The sequence below is a fragment of the Bufo gargarizans genome, chromosome 2 (genome assembly GCF_014858855.1).
Source record: "Bufo gargarizans isolate SCDJY-AF-19 chromosome 2, ASM1485885v1, whole genome shotgun sequence".
Classification (NCBI taxonomy): Eukaryota; Metazoa; Chordata; class Amphibia; order Anura; family Bufonidae; genus Bufo; species Bufo gargarizans.
Genome location: NC_058081.1, coordinates 93637003 through 93658807, shown reverse-complemented (window position 1 = coordinate 93658807; position 21805 = coordinate 93637003). Strand labels below are relative to the sequence as shown.

At 42.9% G+C, this 21805-nt stretch overlaps 1 protein-coding gene across 1 annotated transcript in view; it reads right to left on the bottom strand.

Moving 5' to 3' along the window:
* The window catches only part of LOC122929523 (tetraspanin-15-like), a 238986-nt gene that overhangs the window by 129638 nt on the left and 87543 nt on the right, over window positions 1-21805 (bottom strand). Inside the window, exon 3 of the mRNA XM_044283124.1 lies at window positions 7109-7183. Within this exon, the coding sequence (XP_044139059.1) occupies window positions 7109-7183 (75 nt within the window). The remainder of the gene's footprint in view (window positions 1-7108; window positions 7184-21805) is intronic.

Sequence of the window (21805 nt, the reverse complement as noted above, 5' to 3'; positions counted from 1 at the left end):
AGGAATGTATTAGGCATTCAAAATATCACATGCGCAGACCGAAAAAAAAAGGTGAAAAAAATAAATGATGGATCCGTTTTGCCAGATGACACCGGAAAGACGGATCCGGCATTTCAATGCATTTTTTTTGACTGATCAGGCATTTTTAATGCCATCAGTTGGCAAACGTTTTGTGCAAGTGTGAAAGTAGCCTTAGTCTACTAGCTGCTCTAAAAGGGTCGACTGGGCACACTTGGGGTATGTCAAGCAGAAAAGCTCCTGCAGCTCCAAACAGTAATTGCTGTGTATGAGAAATCACATGTACAACCGCCATACCCGTGTATCTGTAGTAAACTGGATATATAGATTTAGGATTATTGAGGAGCGTATCGGCACAGATGGGAAAGCAAATAAGCAAAACTTTAAATGTCCAAAGTCTGAACTTATATTCTGCTTGTTTTTAACACCCAAAATCTGCACCACACATCATTTATCATCTAGATGACGTTCTCTAACACCCAATTTACATTCCACGCGGTTATCCGGTCTAATTGACGTAGAAATCCACAGAAGAGCTCACTTATGCTACGACTTAATGCCATGCTGACAACAATTTATATTAAATTGACTGATAATCTGCCCATACTTTACCGCCCAGCACCAAACCTCACTGCTCTGCCCCTATGCCCTCTAACACCTCTTCCTGTCACTCGACAAATCTCTTACTGACGTGCGTCTGACGCATAAGCCTTTTATAGCCCGATATTGAGAGATGCAGTGTGAAATTGTTTCTCTTGAAGCAGGAGTTTAAGAATCTCCCAGCAGTCATTATACCAAGAAAGACAGACTTATGATTCATACGCTCTATTAACAGAAGAGCAATTCACCCCTCAAGACATCTGTAAAAATAGCACAACAATAAATCCAGCGATGGTACACAGCTGGTAACGTGTCAGGAAATATACTAAAAACTGCTTCTGGTTCATCGTTAGCGTCAGATAATGGACAGGTACGCGCATATGATACAAGCATCACAACCGTTAAAACTATTACATCCCCATCTATCAATCTAGGGACAGCCGGAGTCTGAAGAACCTAAAAGTGTATAACTCCACAGATATCTCCCCTTGGTATGGTGGTCCCTGGTGAGGATACTGTATCTAGCTTGATGCCAGTTTCTCAGCCACATTTTAGGGTCCAAATATTTGGCCCAACCCTTGGACCCCTGCAAAAGTACTAATACTATAAGGCTGGTTTCACACGGGCGTTGCGGGAAAATGTGCGGGTGCGTTGCGGGAACACAGGCGATTTTTCTTGCGCGATTGCAAAACATTGTAAACATTCACAGAAGTTCGGGCTTGGGATCGGTGTTCTGTAGATTGTATTATTTTCCCGTATAACATGGTTATACGGGAAAATAATAGCATTCTGTATTCAGAATGCATAGTAAAATAGCGCTTGAGGGGTTAAAATTTTTTTTAAAAAATGTAACTCACCTTAATCCACTTGATCGCGCAGCCGGCATCTCCTTCTGTCTTCATCTTAGCTGTGTGCAGTAACAGGACCTGTGGTGAAGTCACTCCGGTCATCACATGATCCATCACATGATCTTTTACCATGGTGGTGGATCATGTGATGGACCATGTGATGACCGGAGTGACGTCACCACAGGTCCTGTTGCTGCAGACAGCTAAGATGAAGACAGAAGGAAATGCCGGGCTGTGCGATCAAGTGGATTAAGGTGAGTTAAATTATTATTTATTTATTTTTTTAACCCCTCCAGCGCTATTTTACTATGCATTCTGTATTCAGAATGTTATTATTTTCCCTTATAACATGAGTGCCTCCAGAGCGGAATGGAGACTGATCGGAGACAAACTGATGCATTCTGAGCGGATCCTTTTCCATTCAGAATGCATTAGAGCAAAACTGATCCGTTTTGGACCGCTCGTGAGAGCCCTGAACGGATCTCACAAACGGAAAGCCAAAACGCCAGTGTGAAAGTAGCCTAACTTGACAGTTGTCCACAAAAGGCGATTGCTAAAATAGCTGGCTGTTCACAGAGTTCTATATCTAAGGCTACTTTCACACTGGCGTTTCTGGGTCCGCTTGTGAGATCCGTTTCAGGGCTCTCACAAGCGGCCCAAAACGGATCAGTTCAGCCCCAATGCATTCTGAATGGATAAGGATCCGTTCAGAATGCATCAGTTTGGCTCCGTTCCGCCTCCATTCCACTCTGGAGGCAGACACCAAAGGCCTCCATTCCACTCTGGAGGCAGACACCAAAACACTGGTTGCAGCGTTTTGATGTCCGCCTGACGATGCAGAGCTAAACGGATCCGTAGTAATTCCTGCAAAATGAGCCCCCACCAAGTATTGAGTGCATATACTGTACACATTTTTCAATAAGCCAACATTTCTGCATTCAAATCATTTTTTTATTGGTCTTACATAATATTCCATTTGTCTGAGATACTAACTTTTGGGTTTTCATAGTGCAGTAACACCAACTGAGTTTAAATAAAAAGATTTATTCTACTCACAAGATCCATAAAACAGTCATAAAAAATGTGCACATCCTCTTATTAAATGCCCAACCCGGGTTTCACCTCCACTTCGTCAAGGGCACCTCCTGAGGGTCTCGCCTCCGGTTCGTCAGGGGCATCTCAGTGCCCCCGATGAAGCGGAGGCGAAACCTGGGGTGGGCGTTTGGTGAGAGGACGTGCACATTTTATATGACTTAAATTTATATAACTCCAGATTTGAATTAATGAATTGAACCCACTGTTGCATAGTAGGACTCTTAGGGGGCTTCCAATTGAGGAGTACAGTTTTCCTAGCATAAAACAATAGGAGTCTGTATAATTGCCTACCAAATTTAGTGGTAATAACTTCATTACTTAGTCCCAATAGACTTGTTGACGCCGTGCAAAATATTTGGAAAACCGAGCTTAGCTTTAATGCATGTATAAATCTCCCTCCAGAAACTTTGAATGATCTGACATTGCCATACCATATGCATAAAACGGCCATTTTCACACCCGCATCATGTACATTGAGGGCTGGGCAATTTACCCATCTTAAACAATTTCCTTGGTGTATAATACACCCTGTGTAACCATTTTACCTGAATAAGTTGGTCTCTAGCACTAACGACTGTGGATCTCCACGTATGACTCAATTCTTTCACATGTGAATCTTCCAGATCATCAATATCACATCTCCACTTGACAAAAGACTTTGCTAGCTGAGCAGGACTCACCTCTAGACATGTCGCATACAGAGTCTAAACTGGTTTTGTCAATTGAGCCCTCCTTACTACCTCCTCTATAGAACCACATTCCAGCTTCACCGGATCTTTCCTAAATTGGGCATGGCAAGCATGTCAAAGCTGAAAGTATCTATATAGACAGTGCTGGGGCAATCTAAATTCCTGTTTTAGGCTATTAAAGGACCTGAATGAACCCTTGTCGTAAAGTTGGGTGAGATATCGCAATCCCTTTCTTGGGCCAAAATTCTGTCAGTTAATGATAACAATTCCGATGAGTCTCTATTTCTCCATAGTGGTAGGTAAGGCGACCAGTTTTCCCCAGTCTCTTTGTGCGTGTGCACCTTCACCCACTTAACCCAAATTGCCACCGTGGCAGCCATAGTCTGTGTATAGTGTTTTGTAGAGACAACTCCTTTCCTGTATGCTAGATTTGTAAGAGCCTCATAGGACCCCACTAAAGCCGCCTCAAAACTACTGCTGGATTACTCGCGTCCGCTCTAATCCACCATGCCACATAGCTTAGCTGTATCGCCACATAATACATAGAGAGGTTAGGCAGTGCTAGACCCCTTCGCACGTAAGGTGCCTGGAGGGTTTGTCTCGCTATTCTAGGACATGACTTACTCCACAAAAAGGGAGTAAACACCCTAACAAAATGTTTCTTAGGTAGCGTTATAGGGGCTGCTCTATAAAATGTATAGTAATTTAGGCAGGAGAACATTTTTTATAACATTTATCTGCCCTATCAAATTTAATGGTAAGTTCTCCCATGTCTCTATTTTCCTAGCGATATATTGCATGGGTGGGATGACATTAAGTTGGTAGAATTTTACAACGTCTCTGTGAATGTTAATCCCCAAGTATTTAAAGGGAGCCTGTCACCACATTTGAGCATATTAGACTGATCAAATAGCGTTATATGTGCCACCGAGAACTTAAAAACGTTACCTTTGTTGTATCTAATGGAGTTTTCTTTCAGCCAAAAATAAACTTTTAAGATTCTGTAAATGCGCCCTCTCAAGTGCCCAGGGTGGCGTCTCCTCCTCTCTCCTTTTCCACAGCGCCCGCTACGAATTTGACCGCACAGCCGCAGTGGAAAAGGAGAGAGGAGGAGAGTAAACGGGCGGGCAGAGGCACACGGAGGGCGGGGTTATGAGCCGTTGAGGAGGTGCTACCTGGGGCTCGGACGATTGAGACGCCGCCCTGGGCACTTGAGAGGGCGCATTTACAGAATATTAAAAGTTCATTTTTGGCTGAAAGAAAACTCCATTAGATACAACAAAGGTACCGTTTTTAAGTTCTCGGTGGCACATATAATGCTATTTGATCAGTCTAATATGCCCAAATGTGGTGACAGACTCCCTTTAAACTGCTCTACTATCTGAAGTTTGGATTGGTGCGAGACGTGAACTGGGTCGAAATCATCTATTAAATAAAGACTCGACTTGGTCCAATTTACTCGGAGGCCCGAGAATCTGCCAACTCTGTCTACGGTGTCTAGAAGCACATCTAGGGAATTCTCAGGGTTCGCCAGGTATACCAACATGTCGTCTGCATATAAAGAGAGCTTTTCAGTGATGCAAGCCACCTCCCAGCCTTCTATATTAGAGTTGGAGGAAACAAGTATGGATAGAGGCTCTATTATCAATGCAAACAACAAGAGGGAAAGAAGGCAGCCCTGTCTGGTGTCCCTGCCCAGAGGGAAGGAGTCTGAAACATACCCATTGACTTTAACCCTCGCTGTGGGGGATTCATAAAGCATTTGCAACCAGAGCAAAAAATCCCTAGGGAAATCCATCTGCTTTAGTGTCATCCACATAAAATCCCGCTCCACCGAATCAAAAGCTTTCTCGTTATCCAATGAGGCAAGGGCTCTCATACCCCGATTGTCATGACTAACCTGAAGATTGGTGTATAACCATCTTAAGTTTATATCAGTGATTTTCCCCGGCATGAAGCCCGACTGGTCCACCCCGACTAAAGAGAGAATTACCTCTCTTAGACGCAACGCTAGTATTTTGGCAACAATCTTAATATCAAGATTTAGGAGCGAAATAGATTGGTAAGAGCTGCATTGGTCTTGAGGTTTCCCCTGGTTTGTGGATCACCACAATTGTTGCCTCAGAGAAAGAAGGAGGTAAAGATCCCTGCTCAAACGCATACCCAAAAAGCTTCCCAAGTCTAGTACTGTGTTGTTTAGAGAATAGCTTGTACCATTCAGCCGGGAAACCATCTGGACCCGGGGTCTTCGTTGTTGCCAAGGAACCAATAGCAAATTCTATCTCAGCTTCTGTTATGGGCGCCGCCAGAGCCTCTCTGTCATCGCGTGTAAGAGTGAGAAGATGAATCCCCGTCAAAGAACGGGCAATATCTCTTTGGATATATGTCGTTTTAGATGCATATAAGTGAGAATAGTATGAGGCAAATTGGCGGCACACATCTCTAGGCTCTATCAATAGTATCCCCTGATCATTCAAAATGCAACTATTGTTTGAGGGGGCCTCCGAGTGAGCCAAGTAAGCCAAAGCCCTACCATTCTTATCTCCATCTGAAAAAAACTATTTTGCTTCTGGGCTAGGAAATTCTTTTGCGTATATTCAGTTAAATGCAAGTTAAATAGATGCTGCGCCTCCAGCCACCTCTCCTGCCTCTCACTGCTCGGGTCTATTGAAAATTCACGCTCCCTGTCTAACAGTTCTTTCTCTAACTTAGTTCTTTTTTTGCATAGTTCCTTCCTAACTGACTGAAAAGCATCCCATTCTGTCAGAGGGTTCGAAGATCCCTCATTCTCATCCCAGTAGTGTTCCATAGCTTCATAACTGCTACTCTCCACTGGCAAAATAGGAAGCCATATTGGATTCAAATGCCACCTCCTGTTGGGGGGGGGGGGGGGGGGGGAATGGCTGGGACAGAATCAGAAGGAGGGGGGCATGATCTGAAATTCTTCTAGGTAGATACTCACTAGTTCTAACATATGGCAATAGGTCTCTGCATATAAAGGCTAAATCTACACGGGACAGAGAATCTGTAGATGCCGAGTTACATGGAAATCTGTAGGATGTAAATAACGGGACCTGGTTAGTGTCAGCATGTGAGCAATGGGGGATCGGAAAGGGTAAGTATGGCTTCTTAAATTTTTTTTATCCCATTCTGAACTCTTTGCTAACAACTGTTTATTCCCTAGACAGCTCCTTTAAGTGTCCTAATATTTTATTATTTTGTCTCAAACCAGGAGCAGTATTTTTTTGGCCCAAGGAAATGAAATCTAGTTGGCATATGCACAATGCTAAATAATTTATACGGTCAAGGCTCATGTACATGGCAGTGCAATGTGTATGAAGCCTGTATAACAGTGCAAGGAGACTGTACAGTGCCATACGTCCCACATGTGCTGCCGTGCATGCTCCTTTGGGTGCCATATGTATAGAAATATACTGCATACAAGAAAAGAATCTAGGGAAGAATGCCTCTAAAGCATCCAATGGAGCATGATGCGTTTTTTTGTACCTCCTATAGCTCCATCCAAAACTAAGTCATTAAGTGGCCCTGTGCAGGGGCCCTAAAAAAAAAAAAAAAAAAAAAATCAAAAAAAAAAATCTATGCAGACTAAAATTGTTGTCTAGGAATTAAAGTTATTTCTGTTGGGTAAGCTTCAGTAGTGTTGGCTGCCTGCTTGCCTTGTTGGTGCTGTATTTGGGGCATATCTATACAATAGCTGAGTGGAGTTGTTAGAAGTCTGAAATCCACCTCCTGCCTCATCAGAGGCTTAGGCAGCTGCATTGTCCTTTCTCCATGCTTTATACTGCAGCTATTATATAATTCCCATCCAGTTTATTTATGATTTGCATATTAACATACCTCAGTTTCAAACACCAGTTCGATGACAATCAGGAGAATCTCAACAAAGAAAATGCTCAGCAACACCCAGAAGAACTAACAAAAAGAAAGAAAAATACATGAATTAAATTAATTCCATGCATCTGCATTTCAGTAAGTTTTCACTTGTAAATTCTGCATCAAAGATTCAGCAAGTGGCATTTATCGTGTAGAGAATGTTAATACAAGGCTCTTACTAATGTACTGTGATTGTCCATATTGCTTTCTTTGCTGGCTTGATTCATTTTTCCATCGCATTATACACTGCTCGTTTCTAGAGGTTATGACCCCCCTGCAATCCTTCAGCAGTGGCCGTGCTTGCACAGTAAAGGAAAAAGCAGTAGCCTATGTGTGGTCCTACGGTCCCAGACACCAGAGAGGCTGGCACTTTTCCCTATAGTGTGCAAGCACGACCACCGCTGCTGGATTGCACAGTGGTCGTAACCATGGAAATGAGCAGCGTATAATGTGATGGAAAAAGGAATCCAGCCAGCAAAGAAAGCAATATGGAGAATCACAGTACATTAGTAAGTAGCTTGTAATAACTTTATCTACATAATTATTGATATTTGCTGAAGTGAGACAACTCTTTTAGGGTACTTTCACACCAGCGTTTTTCTTTTCCGGCACTGAGTTCCGTCCCAGGGGAACTGATCAGTTTTATCCCCATGTACTCTGAAGGGAGAGCAATCCGTTCAGGATGCATCAGGATGTCTTCAGTTCAGTCTTTTTGACTTTTCAGGACGAAGTTAACTTATCTCCGGCCAAAAAAACGGAACACGTGCTGAATGCCGGATCCAGCATTTTTTTTTCATAAGTATGTATTAGTGCCAGATCCGGCATTTAAAATACTGGAATGTCGGATCCGTCCTTCCAGTCTGCGCATGCACAGACCAAAAAAAAATGTGAGAAAAAAAAAAAACAATGCCGGATCCGTTTTTCCGGATGACACCGGAAAGACGGATCCGGCATTTTAATGCATTTGTAAGATGGATCAGGATCCTGATCAGTCTTATAAATGCCATCAGTTGGCATACGTTTTGACGGATCTGGCAACTGCTTGCCGGATCACTCTGCCGCAAGTGTGAAAGTACCCTTAAGGTGACCTTTACCATAAAGCCAATGAACCCTGCTTGGCTTCTACAGTTGTGGCCAAAAGTTTTGAGAATTACATAAATATTGCAAATTGGAAAAGTTGCTGCTTAAGTTTTTATAATATCAATTTGCATATACTCCAGAATGTTATGACGAGTGATCAGATGAATTGCATAGTCCTTCTTTGCCATGAAAATGAACTTAATCCCACAAAAAAACTTTCCACTGCATTTCATTGCTGTCATTAAAGGACCTGCTGAGATCATTTCAGTAATCATCTTGTTAACTCAGGTGAGAATGTTGACGAGCACAAGGCTGGAGATCATTATGTCAGGCTGATTGGGTTAAAATGGCAGACATGACCTGTTAAAAGGAGGGTGATGCTTGAAATCATTGTTCTTCCATTGTTAACCATGGTGACCTGCAAAGAAACATGTGCAGCCATCATTGCATTGCATAAAAATGGCTTCACAGGCAAGGATATTGTGGCTACTAAGATTGCACCTTAAAGGGACACTGACAGGCCGAATTAGCATATTTAGTTATATATATGTCAGTACAGGTCTTATACAGTCTATTAAAATCATCTAAGTATCCCCCCTGTCCACCTTATAAATACGGAAATATAAAGTTTTATAACCTGCTTGTCCGGTCACCAATCTGCCCAAGGGGCGGCGTTTCATGTCAAAATGCGCCCAGCCAGCCGCTCCCAACTGCCATTCTGAAGCCCCGCCCAGCTCATCAATATTCACTTCGCTGGGCGGCGGCTACAACTCTCCACGGTCACGATCCTGCGCATGGACAATTGAATCCTCCTGGCATCGGTCATGTCTAATCTACTGCGCCTGCGCCCTCTCCGTGGTTAGATCGCGCCTGCGCACACACCCTGCCTGCGTCCCCGAGGCCGCTGCAGCCTCTGCCTCATGCGCATGCGCCAGGCACTGTTCATAGCAGCGCTTTAGAGTGCTGCTCACTCACATCTCAAAGGGGGTTAATGATAGGTGCCCATGCGCAGGATCGTGACCGTGGAGAGTTGTAGCTGCCGCCCAGCGAAGTGAATATTGATAAGCTGGGCGGGGCCTCAGAACGGCAGTTGGGAGCGGCTGGCTGGGCGCATTTTCAGATGAAACGCCGCCCTTTGGGCAGATTGGTGACCGGACAAGCAGGTTATAAAACTTTATATTTCCGTATTTATAAGGTGGACAGGGGGGATACTTAGATGATTTTAATAGACTGTATAAGACCTGCACTGACATATATATAACTAAATATGCTAATTCGGCCTGTCAGTGTCCCTTTAATCAACAATTTATAGGATCATCAAGAACTTCAAGGAAAGAGGTTCAATTCTTGTTAAGAAGGCTTTAGGGCGTCCAAGAAAGTCCAGCAAGCGCCAGGATCGTCTCCTAAAGAGGATTCAGCTGCAAGATCGGAGTGCCACCAGTGCAGAGCTTGCTCAGGAATGGCAGCAGGCAGGTGTGAGCGCATCTGCACGCACAGTGAGGCGAAGACTTTTGGAAGATGGCCTGGTGTCAAGAGGGGCAGCAAAGAAGCCACTTCTCTCCCCAAAAAACATCAGGGACAGATTGATGTTCTGCAGAAAATATGGTGAATGGACTGCTGAGGACTGGGGCAAAGTCATATTCTCCGCTGAAGCCTCTGTCTGATTGTTTGGAGCATCAGGAAAAAGGCTTGTCCGGAGAAGAAAAGGTGAGCGCTACCATCAGTCCTGTGTCATGCCAATAATAAAGCATCCAGAGACCATTCATGTGTGGGGTTGCTTCTCATCCAAGGGAGTGGGCTCACTCACAATTTTGCCCCAAAACACAGCCATGAATAAAGAATAGTACCAAAACACCCTCCAACAGCAACTTCTTCCAACAATCCAACAACCGTTTGGTGAAGAACAATGCATTTTTTTTAGCACGATAGAGCACCGTGCCATAAGGCAAAAGTGATAACTAAGTGGCTCGGGGACCAAAACGTTGACATTTTGAGTCCATTGCCTGTAAACTCCCCAGATCTTAATCCCATTGAGAACTTGTGGTCAATCCTCAAGAGGGGGGTGGACAAACAAAAACCCACTAATTCTGACAAACTCCAAGAAGTGATTATGAAAGAATGGGTGTAATTATATTTCACTGCATCACAGAAACAACTGAAACAAAGATCTAAAAGCAGTTTAGCAGCAAACTTTGTGAAAACTAATATTTGTGTCATTCTCAAAACTTTTGGCCACGACTGTACATAAACACAGTGACTAAGCATGCATGATTATTTCAATAGAAGCAGGGGATAAGCAACTAGCACACATGTTGCCACTTATCTCTGTGGAAAAGTAAGGCAAGCTAAAATCCAACCTGTCTAATCCTTATGTCTTATAATGCTTGAAGTCAGTAATTTCCTGATACCCCACCATGCTTTGCGTACTCTGCTGCAGTGATGAAGCGTGATAACCAGGTATGGTGCACACAGAGTGGTAGAAAATCAATGGTCATATAATGGGACCTGGGTCTACGTTAACTTCAATCAGTGTGCACCCGGTTCAAGACGGCCCGAGTCCACCACACTCTCAATGTCCAGAACAGTAATGGTAATAGGCAGGTTAAAACACGGGTTTTTATTTGTAAATGTAAGCTATTCATACGTGATGAAGGAGGTGTGTCCTCCTGAAACATCACGTGGCGTCGTGGCGAGGATGCCCAGTTATGAGGAACTTCAGTGTTTGTACCGACCAATGAAGTTTAGCAAGCTCCAAATAATAAATTAAAAAATTCCAAAGAAATGCTATGGTATCGTGAGTGGCTTGCATTAACAAATGAAATCAGATGCATTTTTATAGGGCTAAACAACCCTTTAGGTGGTAGATTTTTGAAGAGCTCTGTCACAATGAACATGGTGGCTAATCTACAACATCCTGTTGACGGACGCGTCATGTGGCGCCCACCAACAGGATGTTGATGCCAGAGCATTGTGGAGCTACAGAGACGGCCGAGGAGCAATGGGGCAAGAACCCAATGGCGGGGACCAGGTAAGTATGAACCCCAATGCGGGTCGGCCACTCTCTGAGATCTTTTTAAGTCTTGGACAACCCATTTAACCCCAATGGGGTTGCACAATTCTGCATGGCAGTGGACAAGGAAGGAGCGAGTCCCTTCCTTCCCACTCTGATGGGGCAGTGAAGAAAGGAGAGCACTGCTCCTATTTGCTGGCTGCAAAGGACACTCTCCCTCCTTCTCCACGGTCACAGAAGTGCGGCAGTTGATCAGAACATGGTGTGCACTGGGTAGTGCATGCACTACATTCTCTCAGTCGGGCACACCAATTTCTGATCAGCGGCGAAAACAGCACAGCTTAGTACTGAAATAATGACAATGTCAGAAAAGAGCACCGATCAGATACTGATGACCTGTCCAGAGGAGAGGTCATTAGTTATAAAGTCTTGGAAAACCCTTTTAAACACTCAGACGACCCCTTTCAAGTAGTGAATGTAGATTTAACCTCATGGTGACAGGATCTCTTTAAATACCCTGGATTACTGGGAAACTATTCAAAACTAGCTACGGATAAAGAAACTCCATAACTCAAAATAAAACCATATTAGTTGGTTGTTAGCTATATGTTCTTCCTCCAGTCTGACAAGCATCCAGATTCTCCTTGCTTGAATCAGAATTTCTGGATAATAGATTAAACTAGTCTCCGCGGATCTGCCATTATACAGGACACTTATAATTGACATTTTTATTATATTCAGTATAAATGTAAAACGAGCATCCTATCTACATCCATACTTTCATCCATGACACTCTGTTAAATGAAGCCTTCCAGCGTCATTCCCTGTTAATATTTGATTCATTGTCTAGCTGGTGACCTGTGCCCTCCATTTTATCTATGCCATTTTGAATGGAGGGAATACAAGTCTCCAGCATATTAAACTGGCAATTAAAATGTAATCAAAAAAGTGTAGAGGAAGGAGAGGCAGGAAATGTCCTGACTTGTCATGTGTCTGGATATTAACTGATCACATAACAGAGACAACATGCTTGCACACAAATCCCCTGCGAGTTGCGGCGTACCGTCCTCAGCGCTGTGCCCCGATATTGAAATTAACCTCTGGGCATCTAGAAAATGACAACAAATGGAGTGCTCATGTCTCCTGTCCCTGCTGCACCGATGATGAATTAGGTCTTTAGATCCGAATGAGACCGGAATATTTTCCACAGAAAACGGATTTCCTTAACTCTTTGTTGTGATGACTGACTAATTAAAGAATATGGACCTTTTTTTCCCCAAAAAAATCTATTCTAGGTAACGCTCATAAACTTTAATTAATGTGTACTAAACTATACAATGGAGCCAGCCTGGAATCCAAACGGCTGCAGTATAGTTTTGAAGATAATCCAGTTAACTTGATGCTTTAGAAACGTTTTTTTTTTTAGGAAGCCATCCACATTTCACATTTAATATGTCCTGCTGATCAACTGATCGCCATGGGTCTGGCTTCAGAAACCACTGCAGGTCAGACGTCATCACCAGGGATAGCTGTGGCGAACCATACACTTCCCTTACAGAGGAAATTTAGGGCCATTAAAATTAATGATGATCCATATAATACATTGAAAGCCAAGGTCCACCATGTTATTGGTTCTCCACTTGAGCTTGCAGAAGTGAGTCCCATGTTCTATGACGTCCAGGCACAATAGGGCGTATGTAAAGAGGTAGTCAGGATGAGACAACTCCTTTAATAAACAGATGGGATCCATGCACTGCAAAGGTTAGCAAATAAACTACTGTACAACTGGTGAAACTGCATTTTGGTGATGTTATGACTTGAAAATCATTGGGTCGAGATACAGTTTAGGGATCAACCAATATTGATTTTTTAGGGCCGATACCGATACCGACAATTTGTGAGCTTTCAGGCCGATAATTTATACCGATATTCTGGGAATTTTCATTTTTGAAAAAAAAATAAAAATTCCCACAAATCTGCTGAAAATTAATGTTTATTGTTAATGTGTATTTTTTTTGTTGTAAATCTTTCTTTTTCATTTATATTTAATATTTTGGTGTTTTTTATTTTTGTAACTTTTTTTTTTTTTTTTTTGTTACTAACTTTTAGCCCCCTTAGGGACTAGAACCCTTGTCCTATTCACCCTGATAGATCTCCATCAGGGTGAATAGGAGCTCACACTGTCCCTGCTGCTGTGTGCTTCAATAGCGTCCTGGCTGCCATGGTAACCGATCGGAGCCCCAGCATTACACTGCTGGGGCTCCGATCGGAGGAGCAGGGGAGGAGAGGATCCTGTGGGGGGGCGCACTGCGACTGGGGTGGGGGGCCCTATGCGCCACCACTGCTTAATACTCGGGGTGAGGGGGGGCGCACTGCGCCACCAATGCTTAATACTGGGGGGGCTTGGGGGGGGGGGAGGCGCACTGCGCCACCAATGCTTAATACTGGGGGGGAAGGGCGCACTGCGCCACCAATGTCTAATACTGGGGGGCTTGGGGGGGCGCACTGCGCCACCAATGAAGCTTAATCTCTAATTTATTCATATACAGGAGGCGGGAGCTGGCTGCAGGATCACATAGCCGGCTCCCGACCTCTATGACAAGTAGCTGCGATCCGCGGCACCTGAGGAGTTAACTACCGCAGATCGCAGCTACAGCTCATAGAGGCCGGGAGCCGGCTATGTGATCCTGCAGCTCCCGCCTCCTGTATATGAATAAATGAGAGATTAAGCTTCATTGGTGGCGCAGTGGCCATAGCTCCTCCCCTCCTCTTGTCCCCTGTCCTCTCATTGGCGGCAGCAGCAGCAGCACAGGGGGAGGAGACACTGCTCCTTCTCCCCTGTGCTGCTGCTGAGGGAACACGGAGAGCGCTGTCAGCAGCGCGATCTGTGTTCCCCATACAGTATCGGAATATCGGCAAAATAAATGCCGATACCGATAGCGTTCAAAATCCTGAATATCGGCCGATAATATCGGTAAATCCGATAATCGGTCGATCCCTAATACAGTTTATCAGTCACATTGAAATTACTGTCCGATCCTGCATCTTCTGGCCTATAAAACACGACATGCACACAGGACAACATGTTCAGGCCAAGCTTAAACAGCATGCAATGATTGTTCACATATATTCCTGTAAGTTACAGGCTAACCTATAGACAACTTTGGATCTTGTTTTTTTTTTACATTGAATGTATTACAGTATGTACTAAACAACATTTCTGTAATTTTTTATTATAATTTTTGAACCATTTGGCTCCCGCAGCTCGCATGTAATATATTACACAGCAGCTGCAGAATGCCATCCTGTGCTAAAGCTGGCAGACAGCAGGTTCTGCAGCCCTCCCTGTACTCTCTTGAGTGCTCATCTAAGCTGAATTATAGTAGCTTACTATGTACTGCAATACCTACAAGCTGAAGCCAAAAGGGACAACATTTTCTTTTAAAGCAATAAAAAAAAATGCTTTTTAGCCCATTATACATGCAACTAATAAAAACAATTGATAACTACATCTGAAATATATTGCGGGTAAAGCTATTGGTCATACATAGTTTACTGCTTTGTAAAGCATCTTTGAGCAGGATGAAAGTAGTTTGCCTTCACTACCGTAAAAGTTACAGATCTTGTCATTGCTGCATTCTGGGGAACCCCTGATCAGGGCTCAAGGAACCCAAGGGAACCCTGGTTGACAAAAAACTGCTACTAATAAGTCCTGGCATTTGAACAAACTTTTGGTTAGGTTTGTTATAGGAACCTTCCCAATAAAAAAAAATGGTTAAATTAGCAGAAGTACAGTGAAACTTGCATTGAAAATGGTCTTCACTTAGAGGACCATCCCCATAGAAGATGTTCGGTATACATAGTCTTTGTTGGAACTGAAATCTATTATGGGAAACCTGGTCCAGGTAAAGGGGCGGCCTTCTCAAAAAGGTTCAAAAACAAAAGGAATATACCGGTACATAACAAAAGGAATAAACATAATGTCTCAATTTAGAAAGAATATGGGAGACTTAATGTATATAATGGAGGACATACAGTAACTGGCTAAAATTACATACTTTTTTTCACACTCTGCCATGTGCTGCAGCATATACAGCTCAGCCTTAAAGGGGTTCTCTAGTTTCTTAATATTTTTTTTTACAGTATCTGCCCACAGCAGCCCAAACAATGCATATTTTGCCCCATATAGTATGTCTGTTTCCATCCCCTTTTCACAGCATCACTGCATACTGGCAGGAAGTACATGCAGAACTTCCTGTTTTCATTAGCTTCTTGCTGGGTTAGCTAAACAAACCCAGCATGCTTTGCTCAGTAATGTTTCTCAGGGTTTGCTCTGCTTGCCTTCATTGCATTGCAGTCACGCCCCTACACCTCTCCTCTCCATGTTAGCTACGAGGAGTAACCCCCTTCAAAAAGCTGTGGCCACTTTGGGAGCAATTCTTTTTTATTTCGTTCTAGTCATTTTGGGCTAAAAATTATTTGTTTTAATTGGTCTTTATTAAAAATTTCAAAAAGTTTTGCTCTACAGCTTTCAGTTTCAGTGCATTTGCAGACTGGCAGGCTCTCCTTTTACAGCAAATCCAGTCAGACAGCAGCTCAGGATATATATAGCCCTTATCTCTGAACTCCTGACAGCTCATAAACACTCATTTAAGTTACATTCTTATCAAATGATAAGCATTGAGATATGAGGGATTATGAGCCGTCAGGAGTTCAGAAATAAGGGCTATAGATCCTGTCTCATGGCATCTCTGAATGAAGAGCCTATCAGTCTGTCAATAACAACCACCTCTGGACCTCTCTCATCATCTCCTCACACTCTCACACAAAAGGCTTTTCTTGTGCTTTCCTTCGCTTCTAGAATGCCCTTGCTCAATCTGTCACTCTTCAACGGTATCAATCAATCATCAAACACTCACCGAAGACTTACCCCTTCTCCAACCAGCATTCCAAGGCTGCCTCCACATGATATGTCCAGAGCAGCTTTGCTTGTTCCCTGACCCATTGCATATCTCACCTATCCCATATAGATTGCAAGCTCATATGGGTAGGGTTCCTAGCAAATGTATCCTGCAATTGTAATGTTTCACTTGTCTTTAACACACTGACTTCTGCAATTATTATAATGTGTTACCTGCAGAAGTTGATGGTGTTAAATAGTAATAATCTGTTGAGCAATTATAATGGTTTTAATACAGACGGACTGGGAGACGGACTTGGAGAAAACATCTGTATGTGGGTAAGTAACTGGCTCAGTGATAGAAAACAGAGGGTGGTTATTAACGGTACACACTCAGATTGGGTCACTGTCACTAGTGGGGTACCTCAGGGGTCAGTATTGGGCCCTATTCTCTTCAATATATTTATTAATGATCTTGTAGAAGGCTTGCATAGTAAAGTATCAATTTTCGCAGATGACACTAAACTGTGTAAAGTAATTAACACTGAAGAGGACAGTATACTACTACAGAGGGATCTGGATAGATTGGAGGCTTGGGCAGATAAGTGGCAGATGAGGTTTAACACTGATAAATGTAAAGTTATGCACATGGGAAGGAAAAATGCAAGTCACCCGTACATACTAAATGGTAAAACACTCGGTAACACCGACATGGAAAAGGATCTAGGAATTTTAATAAACAGCAAACTAAGCTGCAAAAACCAGTGTCAGGCAGCTGCTGCCAAGGCCAACAAGATAATGGGTTGCATCAGAAGGGGCATAGATTCCCGTGATAAGAACATAGTCCTACCACTTTACAAATCGGTAGTCAGACCACACATGGAGTACTGTGTACAGTTCTGGGCTCCTGTAAACAAGGCTGACAAAGCAGAGCTGGAGAGGGTCCAGAGGAGGGCAACTAAAGTAATAACTGGAATGGGGCAACTACAGTACCCTGAAAGATTATTAAAATTAGGGTTATTCACTTTAGAAAAAAGACGACTGAGGGGAGATCTAATTAATATGTATAAATATATCAGGGGTCAGAACAGAGATCACTCCCATCATCTATTTATCCCCAGGACTGTGACTGTGACGAGGGGACATCCTCTGCGTCTAGAGGAAAGAAGGTTTGTACACAAACATAGAAGAGGATTCTTTACTGTAAGAGCAGTGAGACTATGGAGCTCTCTGCCTGAGGAGGTGGTGATGGTGAGTACAATAAAGGAATTCAAGAGGGGCCTGGACGTATTTCTGGAGCTTAATAATATTACAGGCTATAGCTACTAGAGAGGGGCCTGGACGTATTTCTGGAGCTTAATAATATTACAGGCTATAGCTACTAGAGAGGGGTCGTTCATCCAGGGAGTTATTCTGATTGCCTGATTGGAGTCGGGAAGGAAGTTTATGTTCCCCTAAAGTGGAGAAAATTGGCTTCTACCTCACAGGGTTTTTTTTTTTTTTTTGCCTTCCTCTGGATCAACTTGCAGGATAACAGGCCGAACTGGATGGACAAATGTCTTTTTTCGGCCTTATGTACTATGTTACTATGTTACAGGTATTTGCCAATCGCCTGATGTTACTTTCCATGTTTCATGGTGGTCAAATACAGAACAAGGTCAAATAGTAAAAAAAAATATGAGGACTGGCTGATTTATCTATCCTCACACACCATATAAGAGGTTGTGTTGCATTATAACATGTAAGGATTACAAAAAGTATAAATCTGTATTTTCTGCACACGTTCAAAATGCAAACTTCATACAAGAGAACATGAAAAGCTTCCGTAAGTGAATTGGGACTTTCATGCACATGAAACATCGGGCCTTTGTATTAGCTTTCTGGACAAGGCAGGATTTTGAGAAGAATACAGCTTGCACGGATCAGCAGGAGACAATGAGTCACCTATAGGCAGGTGATGGAGATCAGTGACCCTCTGGTATTTATACTGGGGCTGTATCTAATGAACATGAATAGACTGCCGAATAACAGCAACAAAAATAATCACTTTGCCGAGGCTTGAAATTTCTCCCGTCTGGGCTTTATTCTTCTGAATGTCACACAGTCTGGGGCAGAGGTGCGATATCTCTGTGGCTTGAATTTTAAAGGGTTTTTGTCCTCAGAATTAACCCTATTAAACTGGCTGACATTAGCGATGTGCTAATGTCAGCAGATCCTAACTCTACTATTCTTATGATTATCGATAGCCCCTTAATGCACAATTTTAACATTAGCCTCTAGGAGCAGGGGGGGAAGTTGCTCCTGCTCCTAGAGGCTCCGTTCGCCTACCTCATGTCCCGCCCAGCCGTCCTTAATTGACAGGCCCAGCGCTGGTCTTCTCCTGCCGACCCGGAGTGCTGGATAAATCTTGCTCCTGCGCAGTGCCATTTACCCAGCACAAAGGGCCGGCAGGAGGAGATGAACGCTGCCTGGATGGCAGGGCATGATTTGAGGTGGGAGAACGGAGCCTCTAGGAGCAGGAGCAATGTCCACCCTGCTCCTAGAGACTCATTTGCATATCAAAGTTAAAATTGTGCAGTAAGGGGCTATAAATAAGCATAAGAATAGTAGAGTTAGGGTCTGCTGACATTAGCACATCGCTAATGTCAGCCAGTTTAATAGGGTTAATTCTGGTGACAGAAAACCTTTAACAAGATAAGTGTTAAAACTGAGGGACAGCAAATAGATCAGAAATAGATACGATGTATGCGTTCTGACAAGAACGTTAAGGCTGGGTTCACACCTGAGCGTATTCGATAAGCGCTGTTTACAGGCGTTTTTATCGGGCATTTTTGAGGGGTATTTGCATTTTGGAAACGCGCGTCGTACGCGCGTTCTTGCTATTGACCACAGAGGCGTGCAATGAAAAACAGAGGTGTTACGTGTGACAATACGCCCCAATGAAGCTCCTGTACTTCTTGGGGCGTAGGGCTTTTTACAGCGCGTTCGTACTGCCTGCCGGATCCGGAAATCCATATGCAAACATATATCTTTTTTTCTGGATCCGTTAGACTTATTCATTGAAATACCGGATTTCCAGAACACTTGGTACCGGCATTAATACATTTCAATGGAAATTAATGCCGAATCTGGCAAGCGAGGTAGTGTTCCGGAATTTTGTCCGGAAAAAATACTGCAGGAAGCTGTGATATTTTGTCCAGTCAAATACCGTACAAGGGACGGAACGGAATACATCCTGATGTATACTGAACGGATTGCTTTCCATTCAGAATGCATTAGGATAAAATGGAAGCTTTGTTTTCCGGTATTGAGACCCTTTACCGGATTTCAATACTGGAAAAGAATAACACAAGTGTGAAAGTACCCCAAGCCAGAAGGACGTGGTAATATTGATAATTACCCTCACGGATCCTCTGCCACTTACATTCGATTCTTCACAGTCCCCCAGTGGTCTGTGGCCCACCTTGGCACGCAGGAAATTACCGCTCAGCCAGTGAGTGAGTCAAAAGGGATCATGAAATGCTGGAACGGAATCAGCGACTATTGAGCTTTTTTAATGTAAATGGATGGACAACCCCTTTAAATCAAAATAAATTTGATAATTCTCTGGAAAGGCTAGTCCATCATTAGCCTCCTGTGGGTCTCAGTGACTGCGATACCAGGCAAATGTTTAAAATTCATCTTGAATGATATAACTCCTAATCACTCCCATACCTGGCGGAACAATAATTCTCCTGGCCAGTGTAAATCATGGTCCTACATTTTAGGGACATTGGTCCACAAAAGCGTGCCTATTATTACAACAAGAATGTAAGGTGCATTAATCCCTCCTCAGAGAGCTTTAGATATATGATGGCTGTAGTACAGGCAGAAATGTTAGTTATAACCTGATTTGGGGTCTTTTTCTCATCTTCTGCTAGTTTATAATTGTTCATTTTCTTTATCCATGCATGTTGAATGTATGGGCTCTTCCTGATGTCATATTAGGTTGTGATGTCTGCTCTGAGTCATTCAGAGGTCCCCCCCTCCTCCCGTTTACCCTCCTATCACACAGCATGCTGAATAAGAGAAACTGCAGCTGCATCTCCCTCCTGTCCCCGCTTAACTGCTTTATACTTATCTAAACTGACTTTTTTGGGAGATTTAAAAAGATTACAGAGAGTTCCAACAGGGAAAAGGGAACTCCAGGCTGCTAAAAGGTAGGATATTTTCCATTTTCCCCTAATGGCAGGTTACACGGCCGATTATCGAGAAAGAACTTTGGTACCTTCATTCCAAATAATCAGTCCATATGAAGGTGCTGAACTTCTCCGGATGAACGAGAAAAACTCAGCTAAAATGATAGTTTGTGTGGACACCTAAGGGCCCTATTACACTGCCCAATGACCGGGCAGTGCAAGCGCCAATGGATAATAAGACATCCATCAATGCTTGTTTCCACCGGCAGGGTTACACAGGCAGATGCATACTGAATATGGGAGAAACAATTTGTACCTACCCATTCTGTTCCATTCATTATCTGGGATTGCACAGGCAGATGAGATACCGATAAACAATTATAGAGAACGAACGTTAATCATCATTTCTGGGCAGCAGATCGTGCTGTGTGAACAGTGATCTATGGCTCAGAAACAATGAATCTCTATGACGAAGAGCGATAGCAATGAAGGTGAATGAATGTCTCTTCCCGATAAATGCCTGCTTGGTCAGTGCATGTAAATGTGCCTTTACATATGTTTAAAACTTAAAATATTCACATCCTACTGATTTATACAAAATTTTCTAAATGTTAGGTATAAACTATACTAAATCTGGAGAAAAGGACTGAGTAAGGGGAATACCAAATCTTATGAAAAAGATGACTATTAGTGAGAACAATCTGGCAAACCAGATCATTGTCTTGAGTGATGTCCCAGTTAACTGTACCCACTCCACACAGTCCACATTAGAGGGTGTAATTTATCATTCAGTCTTCGTAACTACATACATACATAGCTACCTGCATGTAACTTTTACTAACCTTTGCATTCTCTATACTGTCAAGTTACGCCATAATATTGATGACTAAAAGTAAACCTAAATATTTCTCAAGATCTGGTACAGCTTGATGACTCCTTGTCTGTAATATCTAAAGACATTAATGATCCTTGACTACTATTACTTTGCTGTTCACTGTCATAAAATTTTAAACAGAGAAAAGCAAATGAGAAAAATCCATTTCTTTTTCAACTCCAGGTGACTAAAGGATGTTCTGAAGAGAGGAAACGTTTAATGTTCATTCTCTTACATTATGATGGCTCCAGGCAGGTAAATGTTTGATGTATCTGCATTTTTATTACACCACTACCAAAATAAAAAGTAATAGTGTTCTCCTGAAAGATGAACTTGCTATGAATATGACGTATGCGATAACCTAGCTAATATAGATTCACACATTTTTTCAAAATTTCATGTGGTGATGGAAGGGCAGGAGAGGCACAACCTGTGTCCCTCCTGCCTTTTTCTTTTAAAGGAATTGCCTTGTATGTAGAACATATGTCCATACGCTCTATTAGAAACTATGGACATCAAAAAAGAGGTCCTCCCTCTATGATCCAGAACAGAAAGATGCAGACAGCACTAATATGCCCTCAAAAAGTATTATCTGATTGTCAAGGATTAGAGAAGTCGG